The sequence below is a fragment of the Podarcis filfolensis genome (genome assembly GCF_964270895.1).
Source record: "Podarcis filfolensis genome assembly, chromosome: 8".
Lineage (NCBI taxonomy): Eukaryota > Metazoa > Chordata > Lepidosauria > Squamata > Lacertidae > Podarcis > Podarcis filfolensis.
The window spans coordinates 28,960,361-28,980,503 of NC_139611.1; the positions used below are offsets into that span (position 1 = coordinate 28,960,361).

Here is a 20,143-nt window from a genome sequence, read left to right on the forward strand (position 1 = left end):
TGGCACAGCAACCGGAAAATGCAATTATTTTCTGTGAATGAAGGATACGGAACCTTTGGCTGCCACTGGCATTTCTCCATCGCTATGGGCACCGTGACGAAGAGAGCAAGCAAATGAGTGGATGTAGCTTTTTTGTTCTTGTTTCAAAAGGGGGTGGGGAGGTACGAAAGGAAAGGAATGTGATGCTCCCTGCCTTTGGTTTCCTGTTAAACGATTTACCCCGGGGCTCTGTAAATATAGCTTTAATTTAGACAAATATTCTAAATCGCCAATAATTGGATCTCTCCAGTTGAGCGGTCCGTCATAATTACTTGTGCCTGGTGCCTTGCTTTGCCTGCTGGATGAATCCCCTCCAGCATATGAATGAGAAGCTATAAGCTGACTTTTATCTCGGAAAGCAGAGGGGAAAGCGCCTTTCACAAACAGAAGGAACAAGCGGATTTAGGGAAGCGTCAAATTGCAAAGGCAGATCTGCTGGAGCGGGTGTTGTGTGTTCACCCACCCACAGATCAAGGTCAGCTGGGGAAAACTGTAGCCAGGGGGGTCCCTATGGTAGGCAGATGCAGAGCTGCATATTTTCTTCTTCTCAGAGACACAGTGGCTTTCCAGAGTTACACCTGTGTGCCTGTGCAGAAACCCCCCTGGGTCAGTTTCTCCCTGGTAACCACACACAGATTGTGAAGCGAGGGCACCAGGGAGGCCTCCCAGCATATGTCATTATAAGCAGTGGAAGAAGCACAGCCGATACAGGCAGATGAATTGAGATTTAACAGTTCCTTTCTCTAACCTGCCAGCACAGAACTTTCCCCCACCTGCCTTTCCCGTACCAGGAACATATTGCACCTGCCAGGTGTTTTGTGCATCTGACGATGGCTACAAAACACTTATGCCACTGCCACACACACACACACACACACAAATGGAGGTGCCAAAACTGACAACTGGTATATTTTAATGACTGTAGCCTGCTAGTCAGAAATCTGTATGCAGATACCAAAGGAGATGGCAAGACAGTCCAAACTGCAAGCCCTTTCGGAAGAATAACTGTGTCTTGTATGTATAACACGTTATACAAGTAAATGCTTTTTTTGTTTGTTTTGTTTTTAAAGAAGAAAAGTATGATCGTGTGAACACACTCTCATCAGCTGCTGATACCACATTTGTCCTACTGAACCTTGCTGGAGATGTGCTGCAACAGAAGTGGTGATGTTGGTGGCGGGTGGTGTGCACCACAATTTAATGAAAGGTGTCCCCTGAAAAAGCCCAGCAAAATCCGATTAGCAGACCAGTAAAGATTCGTCGTCGCTGGGGGTGACTTCTGAGAGAGGGGGAGGGGATTCGAGGATTGGCACTTCCATGGAATGGCAACAAGCTGGGCGAATGCCCAAAGGCTCTTCGCGATATGACTGGGGGCAACAACAGTGTCGGCCGTCCCCCTGAATAGGGACATTCACGGGGCTGTCAGAGTATATCGACTCCCACTTTTTGAAGGGGAGCCGGCATGGCTCTTCGCTCAGCAAATTATTCCTGCTGGAGCTTCTGCACTCGGCAACAGTCCTGCTAGACGCCGAACCCCCACCCTGGTGCGTTTCTGCCACCCTCTCCAACAAAGGGTCTCTGAACATTTTCCCTGAATCAGCCTTGCTGGTCTGTCTGATCTCACTGCTGGGAGGGTCTTCAGTACCCGAAGGCTTGTCGTGTCCGTCCTCCGGCTCTGAGAGAGCTGCTGTGCAAATGTTTGACAGAACGTCTGAGGGGGGCGATTCTGCAGCTTCTGTCTCTGAAGGCAAATGGCTGTTTTCAGATTCCAGGAGTCCCCGGTTTGGGCTGCAGCTCCCCGTTTCAACATTAGTTCCCTCGGGAGAAGCTGGGGGGCTCTGGGGGGCCGCGCCATCTGTGCGATTGATGATTCCATCCCCCAGCACTGTCTGGGAAGTGTGGGTGGGGTTCAGCAGCGGGATCTGAGCTCTCACCCGCGGCCGGTGGAAGAATCTGTTCCACAACCTGCCCAAGCGCCGGCGGGATGAGCTCCTCCTGGACGAATGGCGACGCATCTGCCTCCTCATGGCTGTTCGGATGTTCTGCAGGACGGAGGCCTATGAAGACAAACAGAGTGGGTTCTTTTTTTGCCTTCCTAGCTTTCATTCAAAGATAATACACTAACATCCTGGCCAGTGTCAGAAGACGGGAAGGAAGCCATCTTCAGAAAGAAAGCCAGAGGAACCTCTCAGCCCACGACACAGCAGCCTCTCCCCAATCTCTTCTTTCCTCTTGAACCTCCTGACCTCACAAATGCAGGGGATTATCGGGATTATCCAGTGCCAATGGCCACCTCTGTTTCAGCCTCCAGCAGTGCAAAAGGCGGATGCACGAAAAGCCCCCAAAAAGCCCAAACCAGAAACATAAAGCAGATCTCCCTGCTTGTGTAACTAAATACAGAGCTTCGGCCATAATAGGATCACGCTGTAGAGGCTGGATGCATTTGCCAGGGCTGGGGGAAACGCAAATAGAAAACAAAATCCAATCACTGCCGGGTGTGCGTGTGTGGAGGACTTGTGTATACAAGTATCCCCATGATTTTATAGGTGAAAAGTGGTGGAAATATCATAGCAAAAAGTGAATTTATTTTCTCTTTCCTCACAGGGTTCTGGCAAATAAACACCAAATCTCTTCATTTTCAAAGCTCACCTGTGCCAAATCCATCTCACAAAGATAAACACTTGGGTTTAGCAAAACTACAGTACTTTAGGGTGGGGGTACCTGTGGCCCTGTTGAGTTCCAGTTCCCAACAGGCTCGGCCAGCATGCCCAATAGTCAGGGGTGGCAGGAGCTGCAGTCTCAACAACATCTGGAGGGTCACAGATGTTCCCCATCCCTGCAGTAATTTAATGCATTAAAACTGTATTGACACGTAATCAAACATTAAGGGCCAGGCTGCATGTTGCTTTAAAACACATCATTTGGCCTTGCACAGATCTCTTCCTCACTATAAACAGCAGCCACTGGGAATCGTATAAAGATCAGGCCTGTGAGATGTGGGGGGGGGGGCAATCATTCCCTTCTCTCAATTAAAATATCTGTCTGCAAAATACAGAATTAGTTGGCTGGCTGATGCTGGATTATTGCCTGGGTGTGTTATTTTGCAATCCTAATGTCAACAATTTATTCAAATAACCAACAGGCACCTCAATCATTCAGGTTCTCGATGTTGTGATCAAGCTGCAGTCTTACTTGTGTTCTGATCGGACATGTCAGAGAAATGTCATCCAAAACAAACACATGAAGAGCATTGAGAGGAACAGAACGAATCTCAATGCATTTAGACATGGGGGGGTGTCATATTCATCCCTACTTTTCATATAAAAATGTTTGCAAAACATAATACAGTGGAACCTCAGTTAGAAGACCGTTTGACTTCCAAAACGTTTGAAAACCGAGGATCAATGGGCGGTCAGCAAAATCCATTAAAAAAATGGAAAAACACACAGTGGAAGCTGTTCGACTTCTGAGGCTTGTTCAAAAACAGAAGCAATTACTTCTGGGTTTTTGGCATTCGGGTTCCGAATTGTTCGGCTTACGAGATGCTCAAAAACCGAGGTTCTACTGTACTTCCCCTCAACAAATACAAAACTTATTTTGTACAGGTTAAGTACTTAATTTGTTCCGGAGGTCCGTACTTAACCTGAAACTGTTCTTAACCTGAAGCACCACTTTAGCTAATGGGGCCTCCTGCTGCTGCCATGCCGCCGGAGCACAATTTCTGTTCTCATCCTGAAGCAAAGTTCTTAACCTGAAGCACTATTTCTGGGTTAGCCGAGTCTGTACCCTGAAGTGTATGTAACCTGAAACGTATGTAACCCGAGGTACCACTGTATTTACTTGTGATGCGTTGTAAACAGGGAAGTCTTCCACGGGTGGGATCAGGCCCTGTGCGATCAATTGCCCATAGGACGGGGGAGCTTCACGCCTCACAAACTCCGCCTCAAGACGGGTCATCTGGGTTTCAAATGCCCTGGAATTGGGTGGGGAGGGAGGGAGAGAAGAGAAAAGCTAGCTGGATTAGAATAGACTAGGTAGGCATCTTTTCTGAGACTGTCATGGCCCAAAGTAGAAGTGACAAAGGCTACCACCCACTTGTGACTAAGGCTGCAACCAGAGGCTTTCTTGGCCTAAGGACATGCGGTGCACTACCGCCATCAAACTGGAGCACCCACTGGGGCACCTGCGCAGCTCTAACCTAGCCACCATCCCTTCTTGCCCCCTCCAGATAAGCACCATTAATGCCAATGCCAGGAGGATGGCTCCCCAGTCCTGCACCGCCATACTGTCACTTTGACAGTATGAGACTTCTTGTGCTGTGCATGAAACATATCAGGGCTGGGTTCCGAAGCAATGTTCCTGGGCATAATCAACAAGCTCAAGCACTCTCTCTCTGCCTCTTGGCTGGCTGGCTGCAGAGAAGACCTCCCACCTGGCTTGCAATGCCCAAACTTGGAAACTATGGTTTCAGGATTCCCTGTGCCTCAAATCCAAAAGTCAGAGGGGCCTGTGGGTGCTTCCAATCTACCCCCAGGCATGAAAGAGGAATGGGGAGAGAGCTCAAGCTTCACCATGGCTCATTCCTGTACCAGGAAACCCTATTTTCCCGTGAGGTCTGAAGAGGGGGAGGGACTGCCGCTCAGCGGGGAAGCACAGGTACTGGAAGCAAAAGGCCTTAGGCTTAATTCCTAGTACCTCCAAGCAGGGTGATGCAAGTCTCCTGTCTGAAACTCTGGGGAGCTGTTGCAGTTAATGTAAACAATAGTATTATGTTAGGGTCTTAACAGTCATACCACACGACCCCTTGTAAATTTACTTTCCAAGTTTCAACTAGGTGTCTATGTTATCCTGCTCAGAAAGGAAATGAAAAGCCCTCCTAACAAAATGGGTTTTGGGGGGGAGGAAGCAAAGCTGATCTTTTTCACCTGTATTCCCTGGTCCTCAAGGAGTAGAGCTTGAAGGCGCAGCCCAAGGCGATCACCAGCAGCAGCCCGCAGACCAGGCTCCCGATGAGAGCCGCCGTGATGACCTTCCTGGGCACGATCACCAGGCAGTTGTGTTCATCGCTCCCATCCTGGCAATCCTCCTGCCCATCGCAGCGCCACGTCTCGAAGATGCACAGGTTGGTGCCGCAGTGGAAGTTGCCCGGCTGGCATGTGAAGCAGTTCTTCTCGTCTGAGCCATCTGGGCAGTTCTTCTGGTTGTTGCAGCGGTCGAGCAGCGAGTAGCACAGCCCACTGTTCCCCTCGCACGGGTACTCATTCTTCTGGCAGGCTGGGCAGCTCTCCTCGTCCTTGCCGTTGGGGCAGTGCCACCAGCCGTCGCAGCGCTGCCTGTCGGTGTAGCACCCTTCGTCGTTGCCACACGGGTGCTCCCAAGGGAGGCAGTAGCCCTTCACCTGGTAGGTGGCGTTGAACCCGTGCCCGGTGCTCTTGGACCAGGCATGGTATGATATGGTCAGCTGACCCTTGGAGGACTCCAGGCTCACTGAGTGCCTGTTGTTGCGATAGGAAAGGGTCTGCATGAGCTTGTCGCCTCTCTCCTCCAGCCCATCATACACCTTCACGTAGTCATTGTAGCCGAGCTGCAGGTCAAGTTGCAGGAGAACGTGGCGGTTGTCCTGGGTGTCCACATGCCACGTGCAGAGGAGGTCTGCCTGGCTGTGGTCCGAGCGGAAGAAGTCGGGAGAGGCGAAAGACCCGTAAAAGTTGCCCAGCCTTTTGCCGCATGAAAGGTCAGGGCAGTTCTCTTCGTCGGAACCATCGCTGCATTCTTTAACTGTATTGCATTTCAGCTCGTTCAACAAGCACTTGGTGGAATGGGCTACGCTGCACTGGAAGGTTCCCGAAGGGCAGATGCTGGACTGGGGCTCGGTTGGGGGAACAGTGCAATTTTTCTCGTCTGAGTTATCGCCGCACTCATCCATGGAATTGCATTTCCAAGTGCCGGGAATGCATTTGCCATTCAGACAGCGGAATTCATCAGACTGGCAATTAGCCTGGCCCATTTTCCCTGTAAAGTGAGAGACAAGCGTTAGGAAACTTCTCCGGGCGCTTCTTGCTCCATGCTGTGCCTGAAACACGAATCCAGCATGGAGGACAATCAAGATTTGGAAGCAGCAGCTCTTGAGGACTCTGAAATATTATTATGCCAACACAAGTATAAAATTCTCTCTCGCCAAGGACGGACTTCCCCACCAGCTGCACACAATCTCTCCCCCACAACTCACCTGGGTTTTCAGTATCTCCACTGCAATGGCATGACTTCAGAAGGAGGAGGTGCCCTTTCCAAAGGGATGGAAGGGGATTCCCTCTCCCTGCTTTTCCTCTCCATAGCAGCTTCATTGTCATGGAATGTCATCTGCTTGCCTGCCTGTGCACCTGCCTTTGTGTCTAAGTGTGTGGATTTGTGTACATGCACATGTGCACACCTGTGACCGGCAGTCTGTTGGCCACCTTGGCCACACCTACCTCTATCCCGATTCTGAAAAAAGAACTAACTACCACTAGCTGTGATTTCCACCACCATTTTGGGGGGGGGGGAGCAGCTGTAGTATGGAGGGAAGATTACTTCTTACTGACCTTTCTGCCCCAACCAGAAAGCCCCCAAATACCTGAGATTGGGGTGTTGTGAAAAGTTTTCAAGTAGGCTCCCCGTCCCAGTTAAGGTTCAAAGACAAAAACCTGAGAGAACAGAAGACTGTAGGCAAACAAAAAGGGGTATCCTAGATGGGCAAAGCAGGTCTGGGAGAAGCTAAAGCTGTTTTACAAAGGTAAGAGGGGAGAGAGTGGAGACCCTTTTTTCTTACAGGAGCAATGTGGAAGGAGGACAAATGACTCTCAAATTAGGGGAGCTAAAAAGAGCTGGGATTTGAAAGAAAAGATCTCAGATTTAAAGTGCCAGCAGTTCTAACTTCCCCTTGCAAAGGCAGAACTAGATCACACTCTCTCCTTTCTTCTCTCCAATAAAGAGTGTGTATGAAGGGGGGAAAGAGTCTCTTGCCAAAAGCATGGCTGTTTCTGTAAAGAGACTCAGAGAAGTGCTTCTGAGTGCTGTGCAATTAAGGCAAATGAGAATCCTTCTTACAACTACAGGCTCTGGCTCATTTGCCACAGGGTATCTGTAGAGGGAGAATTTCTGAGGCTTCAGCTGCTTTCAAGAGCTCCCTTCCAGCATACAAATGCTAGAAGCCCAGAGCGATTGCTCCTAGCACTGGAAATCACAAGAGCCTTGTTGCCACTTAGGACAAGTCCCCCACGGAATGCCAAGAGAACATATCACATCAGGGTTATTTTCAACAGGAGAGGCAGTTATGTGGAAGAGGGAGGAGGATCTGCAAAGCTTTTTTTGGTGGGGTGCCATGTGCAGTGTAATCTTATTTCCCCCTCTTTTTGCTGTTGCAGAAAAATGGCCGGTGCCCCCCTTGAGCCCTGCCCCTTTGGCTTCCTTGCCTGTACACACACTTTCCTTCTAGGTGGGGCTCTCCCTCCTGGTACTGGAGGCAGCTGGTTGAAAAGCACAGAGAGCGAAAAAACTTCAGGCAGGGGGAGGACTCAGCCTCTGCCACTCGCAAGACTCTGGTTCTTTAAAATCACACTTGTACCTAAAGGTGCAAGTCTGTCACCATTAGAAGCAGAGTGGAGGTTGTTTTATTTATTTGATCCCTATTTTGTGGTGAAATCAAAGCAACGTACAATGGAAATATAAACTCCCAAGAAAATCAAAAACGAAACAAAGAATAAAACAAACAGCAGTAAAGCTGCATCATGAAGCAGAATAATAAAAAACCACGTCAACAGGAGCATGTCACAGGCTCAGCTGGAAAATGCCAGCTGGAGTAAAACAATCTCAAGAGCCAGCGCAAAAGAAGGCATCCCTATTGGGCTTTGCCATCATTCAGACACCACCACGGAAAAGGCCCTCCTCCTGCTTACATCCAGAGCCAGTGTGGTACAGTGGAAAGTGTGTGAGGACTTGGGATACAAAGACCTGGGTTCAAGTCCCGACTCAGCTATAAATAGGTGACATTTGGCCACACCTCAGTCTCAGCCTAATAGAGGATAAATAGTGATAAACCTCAGATAGAAATGTTGAAAATAAGATAAATGCAAAGCAATAATCAACATAGCCATTCAAACTAGAGAGAACTTTTACCTCGGATATATGAAAGGCGAAATCCCTGAGCCTGCCCTGAACTTGATGGATCAGAGTGGAAAAATATCCAGACGTGATCCCTGGCAGAGATGAAAGGAGGTGGGATGAAGGATCCACATGCTTTGTATTCTTCTCCCTTGGCAGGAGGACCGATCATCAGCCAGTCTGTTGAACACTTGGGAGAGTCCTCCAAATCAAAGTTCTTAAAACTGACAAGAGGAGGAAAACGGGAGAAGGGAGCACAGATGAAGGGAGACTGACTTATTTTTAGAGGAATGAAGGGAGACCACCATTTTAGAGGAATGCACTAAAGAAATGCAAGAGGGGAACATTCAAAAAATTACTGATTTCACTAAAACGTTCAATGCAGGTGTTACTTCAGAATGTCTTTGAGGCAGGCTTTGAGACAGCATCTCATGAAAAGGAACAGCGAAAGTCAACATGACACTTTGCTGAGGGGTCACCTCTGCCAGGTTGGAACACCAACTCTCCTCCTCCTAGTGGTGTAGCAATAAAACTGCTAGCACATTTACAAAAGTTGCCTTTAGGATGCAGGCCAGTCAATTAAAATGGCTCCCATCAATTAATCAACTAAAACTGTTCTTGATTAATCAGTCAATAACATCTTGATTAAAGCTTCCAGCGCTAAATCAAGCATTTGGAAATCAGCAAATGCTGGAAATCTAATTTGCCTCCCCTGCTAGCAAATACATTGGAAGTCCAGCGCAAATAATTATGGCTGCCAACAGCAAAGCAACCATAGCATCCAATTAAAACAAGAGAAGCCACGATTGTTTGTGACTTTCTCTAAATAAGGGCAGGCTGTGAACACAGCTGAAGCCTTAATTGGCTCATTAAAAACATTCTGCCCAACTCCTTAGAACAAGGAGGTGGGAAGTTAGAGAGCCTCGCTTGTATTTCCTCCTCAGTTGCTGGCATGATGTATTACCCAATGCCAGGCACAACGGAGCTGAATTGCAAGGCTTGGTGCATTTGTCCCTCTCCTGAAGGCCATGGGAACAGGTATCAAATGCAGGTCAGACAATGTCTTTGCCTGCTAAAGACGGGCTAGGGCACAATTCATCAGGAAGTTCTGTCTGAAGGCTCTGATGGAATGAATAAGTTGGGCACATGGCAAGATGCATTAGTATATAAAGCCCTTAACAACTTGGGGCCAGTTTACCTAAAAGACCAACTTACCCCACATGCCCACTCAACCAGTTTGATCAGCGGAATTGGCACTACTACAGTTGCCACATAATACTAGTTCCACATTTGTAAGAACTCGACTGTTTAGTGTGGCAGCACCCGCACTCTGGAACTCCCTGCCTATTAATATCAAGCAGGAGCCTTCACTGGGCTCTTTTTGGTGTCTGCTAAAAACATCCCTGTTTAGGCAAGCCTACCCAGATTTTTTAGAAAGCTGTGAATTTAAACCTGTCTTAGATTTTAACTTTTGGTAGTTTTAAACTATTCTCTGGAGCACAAGCCTAAGCAGTGTGTATGGAGGTCCTGGGCAGCCAAGATGACAATACACACCCCTCTCTATACTTTCCTCAGTTTTATCTTTTTGTAACGCGCTTTGAGGTGTGTTTTCTTTACAGTTAAGAGGTGCACAAATGTTGTGAAAGAAGTTTGCGGCAGGGAGGAAAACCCATAGCTCAATGGAGGAGGACAATCTGTGCCTGCAGGCAATCCCAGGTTCAATCCTGGCAACTCCAGCTAAGAGTCAGGTAGCAGGTGACATGGAAGAAGGCTGACAACTCTGGGAGGATGGACATGAGCATCAGAAGAGCTCTGTAGCTGGATCAGGACACAGGACACAGTCTAGCATCCTGTTCCCACAGTGGCCAGCCAGATGCCCCAATGGGAAGAAGCCCATAAGCCAGAACTGAGCACAAGAACACTTCCTTCCTCATGTTCCCTAGCAATGGATGTGCAAAGGCATTCCTGCTTCTGACCCTGGAGGTCTGAGCAGGTACTGGACAGTTTCCTGTATTATCTAAGATAACACCTGTCTTGCTTTTGTGATAATGTGTGTGTTTTTAAATAAAAAAAAACTGAGTAAAATTTCTACTATCTGCTGTCTGCTGAACCATTCTAAAATGATATCAAATATATTTCAAATAATTTAATGATTAATCACTTTAAACATTTAAGAGCTCAGTGGTAGCGCCCAAGACCAGGTGTCTTCAACTATTTGATTTGGATCATTCCCCGTCCCCCACCCCATTTTTAAAGTTGTAATAAGGAACTGCTAGTCTCGTTTGGAAGTAGCTTGTTCAAGAGGGCATTTGATCTCCCTCCAGTTTGATGTTGAGCTCTGAGGTGATGTGATGTTAAAGATTTAATGTGTGGAGTTAATTGCTGTTCTTTTTAGTTGATAAATTCAAGGCAAATTATACAATATATCTGAAGAGAAATGGCGCAAATAAGTTAATACGCTCTTTCCTTCAGGAAAACAATGATGCTCCTTGTGTGCCACCTTCCTACCAAGAGGCAGCAAAATTAAGTGGAAGACGAGCAGGCAGCTCACTCCCCGCGACTCCCAAGTAGCACGTAGACTGGATAGGGGCCACAGCTAAGTGTTGGAGCACCAGCTTGGCATGCAAAAAGTGCCAGGCTCAATCCCTGGCAGCATCTTCAGGTAGGATCAGTTGCCTCCTGCCTGAAACCCTGGAGAGCCATTGCTGCCAGTCAGTGTTGGCAATACTCAGCCTAGCCTAGATCCCTGCCTATTGTGAGGCTAAAAATGGATTTTTCACCACCACGGACAACGTAAAGAATAAAGTTCCTTTGGACCAAGCTTATGTTGGGCAACTGGTCTGGATCTGAGAATTTATTTAAGCAAAGGAAGACAATTAAAACATTTTCACTAGTAGTACCTAATAGTTATCACATCTCCTCGATCACCTTGAATGTACCAGCTGCAGTTGGTGGCCGGAGGATAGTGGAGTGGCCAGGAATGGCTGTAGATGACCCCACGCCGCTCAGTATGCTGTTCCAGTTTTCCACTGCAAGCAGCTGTCAAAAGCCACAACGAAATGTTAAATGTTAAACACATGTTTTTTGCCACAACAGCTTTCCCTGGTCTCTAAAAGTTACTGTCATAGATATTTCCATTACCCTTTCCTGCTCCTTCTGCTTTGCTAAACTATCTGGTCTTCTGGCTTAAATTCAGTTCAACGGGCATCTCCTGGGAGAACATCAATAGCCCTAAATGAGCCTGGCAAAAGGGATTTGATAAGGAATGCTGAACAGATTTGCCCAAAAGGAAAAAGGGAACAAACCAACCAGCAACCACAGGAAATCCATGCCCAAAGCCAAGTAAATAATACATCATTTTCAAGACCTATTGTCCTGAAAATGCTTGGTTTTCCTCCTCTCCCAAACAGGCACTTTCTTTTAAACTTCACAATTTCTGTAAGTAGGTTTGAAAACTGTTCTCAGAGAAAGCAAGGCTTGTGGATTGTTGCTTTTTGGATTTCAAGTATCTTTATAAAGAGAGTACGCTAAGTGGGGTTTTTGCTTTGAGCACACAGCTGCCATTGCATGTTCCCACGATAATGGGTCACAAGTTGCAGGAGCTGACAGGACCAAATGCAAATCCCTTGCTGTGTAGGGCTGAAGCCCACCAGGAGCTCAACAAATCTCTATTCTTTGCTGCCTGCTTGGGGTTGCAAAACTTCAAAGTGAAAAGGGGTTGTCAAACAGCAGTCACACTGTGGCGCCTGGTTAGTGAGAACCAGCCTTCTTGCTGGGTGGATCGCAAGTTGTACTGAACTGTGCTATAGAATTTATAAAGTGAAGTTGTAGTCCATTCTTCAGATAAAACCTACTAGCATGCTTTACATACAGCACAAACCCATTCATCTCTACACAGAAGTAGGCCTCAATTAGTTAAATGGGTTTTACTGCCAGGTAAGTTTGCAGAGCAGGAGTGAAGAAGAGGATCCATCCCATGGGCTCCCTTGCCATTTCAATAGATGGGCAGGGCCGTCCATGTGACAGCCACATCTTTACCTGTATGGAGCAGCATGGGGGAAATGGCCTCATGGGACAAATTAGGATCCATGCTGGTCCTGCTTAAGCCTATGGGCCTGAGATCATCCACCACTGGTATAAAGGACTGCAGCCACAACTGCTGCTGCTGCTTTCAACACAACATAATCTCCAAAAAATAAAACAAGTCCTGCTGTCCTAGAGAATTTGTCCATTCTGGAAGCTCATTTTTTATTGCACTTCCATCCGCCCTTTCTAATTGCAGCAAATACATCTCCCCCACCATCTTATCCTCATAATAAACCTGTTATGAAATACATGAGGCTGAGAAAGAATGAATGGCCCAAGGCAAGGGGAGATTTGAAGCTGGGATGGTCCTGGTCCAGTGCTGCCTAATCACTACACGTGTCTCTCCAATGCTGTCATATTTTTTTCCTACTCTCACATCCCCTCCTTCCTGCTCCCGCTAACACTCAAGTCAATAAATGCACAGTGTAAAGTGAGAGTGCCCATCTATCTACAATGAAAATAAGGTTTTGGGATAGTCTGGGCAACATTTACTGCATATAAATTGGTCCAGAATGATAGTAATTAATTTAGATGAATTTCTCTCCTTTACTGTGGCATACAAACCAACATGATAAATGTGCCATTCACAATCTGGATTTGCTGCATGAATTTTTTTGAGAATGGTGTGGGAAGATCTGGACTAGTCTTTCAGCCTAAAGTATCTCTATAGTATCAGAGAGCATTTACATTGTTTTAAAATTATTCTTAAAAGACACATTTTTCTCAAAATGATTCTTTACAGGAAGTGTTTTCTATCAGTAGGAAAATGAAGCTCAAATGCTAATAGAAAACAAAGGTATCTTACCTAATGAAGTGACAGCACTTTCAATTTTCCCAGACAAGAAGAGGTTGACTGTTTTCAAAACAGAAAAAAAAATATTTTTTTAATTTGTTACAGATTACAGTGGAGGCAATAAGTAATTAACAAAATTATAAATGGAAAAACACATTCAGAGAAGGTATGTTCTTCCAACAAGCACCAGGGTTAGCTTATAGCTCAGTCAGAGTTTTCATTTTCTTCACGATGCCTTGTGTGTATAATATTTAAGGTATGAGAGAACCAAATTGTTTTCTTTTTCTTTTATAGAACAGGAAAAATGGCACAGAAGCTGCTGCTGCTGTTGTTGTTATAAAATTAAATTTGTATACTGTCCTATACCCGCAGGTCTCAGAGCGGCTCACAGGATAAAACTGCAATATAAAAGCACAAAATATATAATCAAAATCAAAACCAAATAACCCCGCCCCCAGCTGCAATCCTAAGCACATATAGTAGGCAGCAAGCGTCACTGGACACAGTCAGATTTTCTTCTGAGCAAAAATACCTAAGATCATGCTGTGGATGTTTATAACATCTAGGGAATCAGCTGAACACGGGGAAAGTGTCACAGCTCAAGCGCTATGAGGCGTGGGCTGGGTCGTTTCTGCAGCAAACACACACACAAGCAAGTAGCCATCTGGGCCACTGTTCTCTCAGCTGAACCCTCCACCTGTAATAGTGAGATACTAGTACTGATCTGGGATGCGGGTGGCGCTGTGGGTAAAACCTCAGCGCCTAGGGCTTGCCGATCGCATGGTCGGCGGTTCGAATCCCCGCAGCGGGGTGAGCTCCCGTCTTTCGATCCCAGCTCCTGCCCACCTAGCACTTTGAAAGCACCCCTAAGTGCAAGTAGATAAATAGGTACCGCTTTATAGCGGGAAGGTAAACGGCGTTTCCGTGTGCTGCGCTGGTGCCGGCTCGCCAGAGCAGCTTCGTCACGCTGGCCACGTGACCCGGAAGTGTCTCCGGACAGCGCTGGCCCCCGGCCTCTTAAGTGAGATGGGCGCACAACCCTAGAGTCGGACACAACTGGCCCATATGGGCAGGGGTACCTTTACCTTAGTACTGATCTACTTTATACAACTATTTGAAAGTTCACTGGTATCACATATGTGCAGTGCTCTGAAAAAGAAAGTGCTGCATAAACGCTGAGCATTAGTAGAGAATATGAGCTGTATCCAATGCTGGTCGTACTCAGAGTAGACCAACTGAAATGAACATAGGTCCATCAATATCAATGGGTCTACTTTCAGTAAAAATCATTCAGATACAACACCATCAATACATTCTTTCTAGTCTCGGACCGAAGCAGCTGAAGTTAGAGTGTCTTGTTCAACTCAAGAAAGACAATATCATCTGTGGTAGACAGCAGATCAGTATTACAGGAAGAGTTTGATGCTACTCATAGGCCATGCAGCTACTCTCTGCCCTTGCGCCTCTATCCAAAAGTTTCACATTTTGCAGAAACAGCCACAATTATATCCACAACAGACTGACTGTAGACATCACATTGATGCAAATAACTGGGCTGTGGATTATCACTGAGGTATCTTTTTTTTCTTCTTGTTACAAAACGTTCTGCTATCCCAGCCGCTGACCACTAGGGCAATGCAAGGACAGTAAATGTGGTTGGTGCTTTTTAAAGTGATTGCTCTGTAGTATCAACAGTTGGGTTTTACAAGGGGGGTGGGTGGAGAGACAAGAAGGGAACCTGACAAATATCCTGTCCCATCTAACAAAAGAAATGGAGGCAGGGAGGGACTGAAGTTGTAGAATTGCCTGGAGACCAGGTAGAAAAGCAGATGAAGATGAAGACAGCTTCACTTTACTGCTCCCTGCATCTTTATGAACAACCACCAGAATATTATTTTACTACACATTTAATGCAAGGGGTTAGCCTGAATAATTATTCCACTAGTTTCACAGCTTATGCTGATTTCTGGGGTCAATAAACCTCTGGGCCAGGAGGCCACTCCATGTGAGAGACCCACCTCATTCTTAGATACTGCTGTCTAATTAGATCTGCCATTCTTGCTCGGGCCTTCTCTTCTCCTGACACCTGGTTCATGGTGATTGATCATGGTTTGAAAGCAAGTCTTGCTTAGATTGAACAAACTATGATTAGAACGAACCAGGAAAGAGAAGCTACACATGAGAGGAGGAGGAAGAATGGAGACTTTGATGCCTGAACTGAACAGGCTGACTTAATTTCAAATTTCCAATGGGAGGGAGGACGGGTGGGGGGGAGGATGACAGAAGTAGAACAGCACTCTGTGTTTCATGTAATAAAAATAAATCACAACTAAAGCTCTAGGCAGAGCCCTTTTCAAAGGTGAGGTAGGGAAGAATAAAGACTAATCCCTAGAAGGAGGGAGTTCCACGACTGTGGAGCCTGCCACAGCAATGACTCTATCGCCCGTCAACTTAAAAACATGTTAGTGGGATTCCCAGCTTGTGGGTGGACAGCCACCTGAACAGTCTTAAGCAGAAGGCCGCCCCCACTTCAAGATAGTTATGCCTATGTTGTTGGTTTTTGGTTAGCAGACAGATGTCTCAGAAATCTCAATTTCTACTTTGAATAAAGGAAGTCAGCTTGCCAAGGACAGCAGTTATGAAGAAATATACAGAGGGGCCTCTTCCGTTTACGAAAACAGCTGTAATAGTGGAAATTCTTGATCTAATACCATGGAACAGGCAGGGTGTTTCACATCCTTTATTCCAAGGACTGACAGACCAGAGAATACTGTACATGCCCTTCGTTTTCAAAAAAGGAAATCCACATTATGGAACTCCACACACTAGTTAGTTCTGCCTTACACTTCTAAAGCTGTGAGCTGCATTATTCAAGGCAGCTTACAGCAATCAAACATCACAACACCAAAATAGAACAATCTCAGACAAAACATAACAGAGGATGGCATAGCAAGCAAAACAGTGTCTTCAGGAAAAAACCAAACCAAAACATGATTTGCCTGGCAAGGCAAAAAGCTTGCCAGAATATATATTTTTTTTAAGTATTTACCAGCTGGTAGAAGACAATGGGAGGGGGGGGCCAAGCACCTGAGTTCCATGGAGCAAGATGCTCCATATTATTGGTGCAGCCCCCAAGAAGGCCCCATCTCTTGTCTCAACAAACTACACTTTCATCATAGGTGAGACACAAAGAAAAACCTCTCTCCACTTGATCATAATGAATGGGCAGGCTGGCACAGGAGGTAGTGGTCCTTCAGGTACCCTGGGTCCAAGCCATTTAGGTCTTCACCCTCAAGTGTCATCACCAAGATGCTGAATTGTGCCTGGAAACAAACTGAAGACTAAAACACAACTGGTGTAATATGGTCCCACTGACTGACCCCTTTGCTGAGCATTCTGGACAAACTGATGTTTCCAAATACACTTCAAAGGTTGCTCTATGTAGAACACAAATAATCCAATCTAGATATGACTAAGGTGTGTGCTACTCTGGCCAGGTCTCACGTTGCAATAGTCAGGATTTTCAGTCTTCTGCTTATGCTAGTGCTTCCCTCTTGCAAACCATGTCAGTCAGCAGGCTGTTTGCATATCCCAGGCATCAGGCTCCTTTCAAAGGGCTTTTTAAATTCAGCCCATCTTCTTTCAGCTATCAGCTCTTTGTTAACTTTTCTAGCTCTTCTACCCCACCCCAAATCTCAGCACTGCTGGGGGGGTGGTATTTAGTCCTCTTTTACCAACAGAAAAGCAAGAGGCATAAAATGATTAGGTGAGTCTAATTACCCAGGAGTAAGATTTATCAATTTATTTCTTCCTAATGCTTCTTTATCTTGGAGGAATAAGAGGATGAAATAAGAGTTGGGAACTTGCTACTTGAATGCCTTTGCTTAAATTCAAGGGGGTCGTGCAAAACTGGTATCAGAGGCTGCTCATACACTCTATCTGCATTTAGCGAGTTAAAACCTGCTGCGAAAGTGAAAAGGGAAAGATTGCTGTAGACAGGAAGGAAAGCGAGAGGCTGAACACAGGGAAAGCAGCAACAAATCAAAATTTTCATCCTGACAATACTGAACAACTATGATCTGGATGAGAATGCTCACTGGCTAAATGCCACCTATTCCATCTTGCATGGATGAGGAGCTCCTTGCCAAATGCAGGGACCAGCATAAGGATGCATCCATACCAAATCTGGTCAAATGTTCAGAGCCGTGTCAAAGCAATAATATCTGTCAACACAGTGGCTTCTCGTAAAGAACAGCAGAGAAAATATGCTCTGTACAGAAACTCTGCATGTGGCAAGCTGTGCCCATTAAGAGTCACAGTTCAAATGTACAGCACTGCAGAGTTCAGACACATTCAAGAGCCCAGGGGCACAAGAAGAGCAGGGTTTGTACAGTTTCTCATAAGCATGGGAGCCAGAAACCTTATTTTTAGGTTCTTGCATCTACCACCAAATTTTGTTTGTGAAAAACGGCATGACTTTCTGTCAAGCAGATTGTTCAATTCCCTTGCCCCCCCAGTGAAAAAAAATCACATTCTAAACCACAGTTGATGTGTCTAATTAAAAGTAAGTCTCATTGGGTTCAATGGGGCTCACTCCCAGTAACCGGGCATAAGACTGCAGCTACATTATAGTTGCATTATGCCTTCTGATGTCTTTATAAAGAACTCCCTCCTGTAAACTAGTAAACCATTTCTATCCTGAAATCATTTCCCATACATATGAAAAACAAGTATTGCTCCTATGTGTCATTAGTCTGTGCAAATGATCTTGGTGTTTATGCAAAAAAACGTTCACAACCATAGCAGGAATCTTCCTCTCCTCTCCTCCCACCCTCACAACACAGGGGTGGAATCCATTAACATGTTAACAGCAACAAATCAAAGAAGGCTGTCAGAACAAACTGCACTAACTTGTTTGTAAAATGGAAGTGAGCCACCAACACCACTCCGGGCTTGCCTTTCTGACTACTGTACAGGCTAGCAACTTTGCAAAAAAACCCAAAAAGAAAAAAGAAACCCTTGCTGCCTCTAGCTACAGCGACAGAGACAGGAAAAATGATCCTCAAGAACCACCGGGTCCAAACAACTTATGTCCTTAATGCAACCACAGGCCACGGTTTTACCGAGCATTTCCATGCAGAGCATAACCTGAGTGCAGGGAGAGAAAAAGTGCACTCCCATGAGCAAACAGAGCTGATGTCACTTCATTCTGCAGTGCCCTCGCATGAAGGAAAACTCCCAAGTCGGGGCTGGGGCCCTACATGCCAGTATGTGTGTGTCCCGGCTGGGCATACGTATATACTTTCGAGCAAGTTGGATCAAACGGCCTGCACCCCAACACATGTGCTGCCAGGTGTGTAAGAGAGCAGCCTCGCGGTCAGTTCTTGCCTGCGGATCGCCCTCTCTTACAGAGCCTCTCCCGCTGCCACCAGCGGGCATCCTTGGGGGGGGATGCACCGAGCATCGGATGCACCGGGCATCGGATGCACAGGCTACAACTCGGCACCTGGCTTTGCCTGCAGAAGGCCCCCCCCGGTTCAGTGCCCGCCGGCAGCACCTCCAGGGACGGGGGGCTGGTAGGAATGGCCTTTTGCTGCTGCTGCAGCCCGTCGGTGCAGGAGACAGGGAGCTAGATGGATGAGGGAAATCAGCCAGAGGTAGGGTGGGCTGAGGTCTCCCACCGGGGCCCCCCGGAGCAGCTGCCCACCTGCTTGCTCCAGGTGGCGGCGGGCCAGGCGGATGCTCCGTTCTCTCCCGCCACACCAGCGGAGGAGCATCTCCGCCGGGCCTTTGGCGCCCTGGTCCCTCACCTGGCGGCCCCTCAGCAGAAACAGAGCCAACGGCACCTTCTCCCGCATCCCGCCTGGAGCCACAATAACAGCAGCAGCGGCGGCGCTTCCTTTCCTCCCCGCCGTAACGGCTCCGTCCCGCCCGGCCCGGACTCACCCAGGCAGAGGGCAGCCAGCGGCCCCAGCGCGCCGGGCGCCCGGGGCTCCACGGACGACGACGAGGAGGAGGAGGAGGAGGGCGCCGCGTCCATGGCGGCGGGTCTCTTCGCCCGGGGAGGTGCGCTGAGGCTCCGGCCGCCGCCGCTTCGCCCCCTCACAGCGCCGCCGCCGAGCTCGGGGAGGAGGATGAGGCGGCGTTTGCCCCGAGCGACGGCGGCGGCAGCGGCGGTGGCTGCGAGGGAGCATCCCGCCGTCGCTTCTCCATGGCCTCCTCGCTTGGGCAGCTCGTCCCGCAGCGGCTGCGAGGAAGCGGGCAGGAGGAGGAGGAGAGGACGCCGCCGCCGCCGTTTCCGAGGCCCAGCCCCGCGTGACGCGCCGGCTCTGAGGGGCAGGCGGAGGGCAGGGCCGCCCTGGGCGGGAAGGAAGGGGGAGCGCAGCGGAGCGCCAGGCCTGGCAGGGCCGCCTCCTCCTCCGCTCCGCCACGAGGGGCTTCGCCGCCGCCGCCGCCGTCTGCTTCCCCCAGCAACCGCCGCCTGTGAGGGGAAGGGCCGGGAGGGATGAAGACCCCCAGCTTGCTCTTGTTTTAAAGTCGGGCTCACTCGAGGGTTTGCGAGGTCATGTTTTTAGTATTAACAAAAGAGAGAAGTTGCCTCTGAGCATGGACAAAGTTTCCCTTCTGCCTCGCTTCGTGAGGGTCACATCCAGTCCTCCTCGTTGCATTGCTTTGGGAAAGGGGCTCCCTGACTGACCCCCATGTGGCAAGAAAAGTGAATTCTTTGGGCTCCTCGCATCCCAAATATAACTTGGCTTCGTTTTTAATGCTGTGACGTCATTACTTCAAAGTACGGGTTGTGGTGCGTTTCTCTTTTTTTTTAATAGCTCAATAAATCACTCCACTGAAATCTACCCATTTCCTACTCTAACCAGCCAAATCTCTATAAAGATTTTATAGCCCCATGATGGTAAACATGTAGCTGATTGGGTTTTTGAACAGTCGTTTTAAATTATGATCCATAGCAGCGGGGAAAGCTACAAATTCGCAGTAAAAGATAGGTTATTTAGCTTTATTTTCCCCTTTCTGTTCTCAAAAACAATCTTTTCTTTAAGAGAAATTGTTCACCATGCACTGAAGCTCACT

The 20,143-nt window shown here is 47.6% G+C and overlaps 1 protein-coding gene across 3 annotated transcripts; it reads right to left on the minus strand.

Annotated features, from left to right (window-relative positions):
* Positions 1-935: 935 nt before the first annotated feature.
* Positions 936-19,859, minus strand: LRP3 (LDL receptor related protein 3). Of its 3 annotated transcripts, none has more exons than XM_083629084.1 (7): positions 19,004-19,859; positions 13,070-13,117; positions 11,079-11,217; positions 8,194-8,402; positions 4,965-6,051; positions 3,880-4,012; positions 936-2,096 (listed from the first exon to the last, which is right to left on the minus strand). In XM_083629084.1, the coding sequence occupies exons 1-7, from the start codon at positions 19,095-19,097 to the stop codon at positions 1,278-1,280; spliced, it is 2,529 nt and encodes an 842-aa protein (XP_083485210.1). In that variant the 5' UTR covers positions 19,098-19,859; the 3' UTR covers positions 936-1,277. The 3 variants fall into 3 exon arrangements, with proteins under 3 accessions (XP_083485210.1, XP_083485211.1, XP_083485209.1); XM_083629085.1 differs by having other exon boundaries at positions 18,868-19,854; XM_083629083.1 differs by lacking the exon at positions 19,004-19,859 and adding an exon at positions 18,765-18,930.
* Positions 19,860-20,143: the final 284 nt, after the last annotated feature.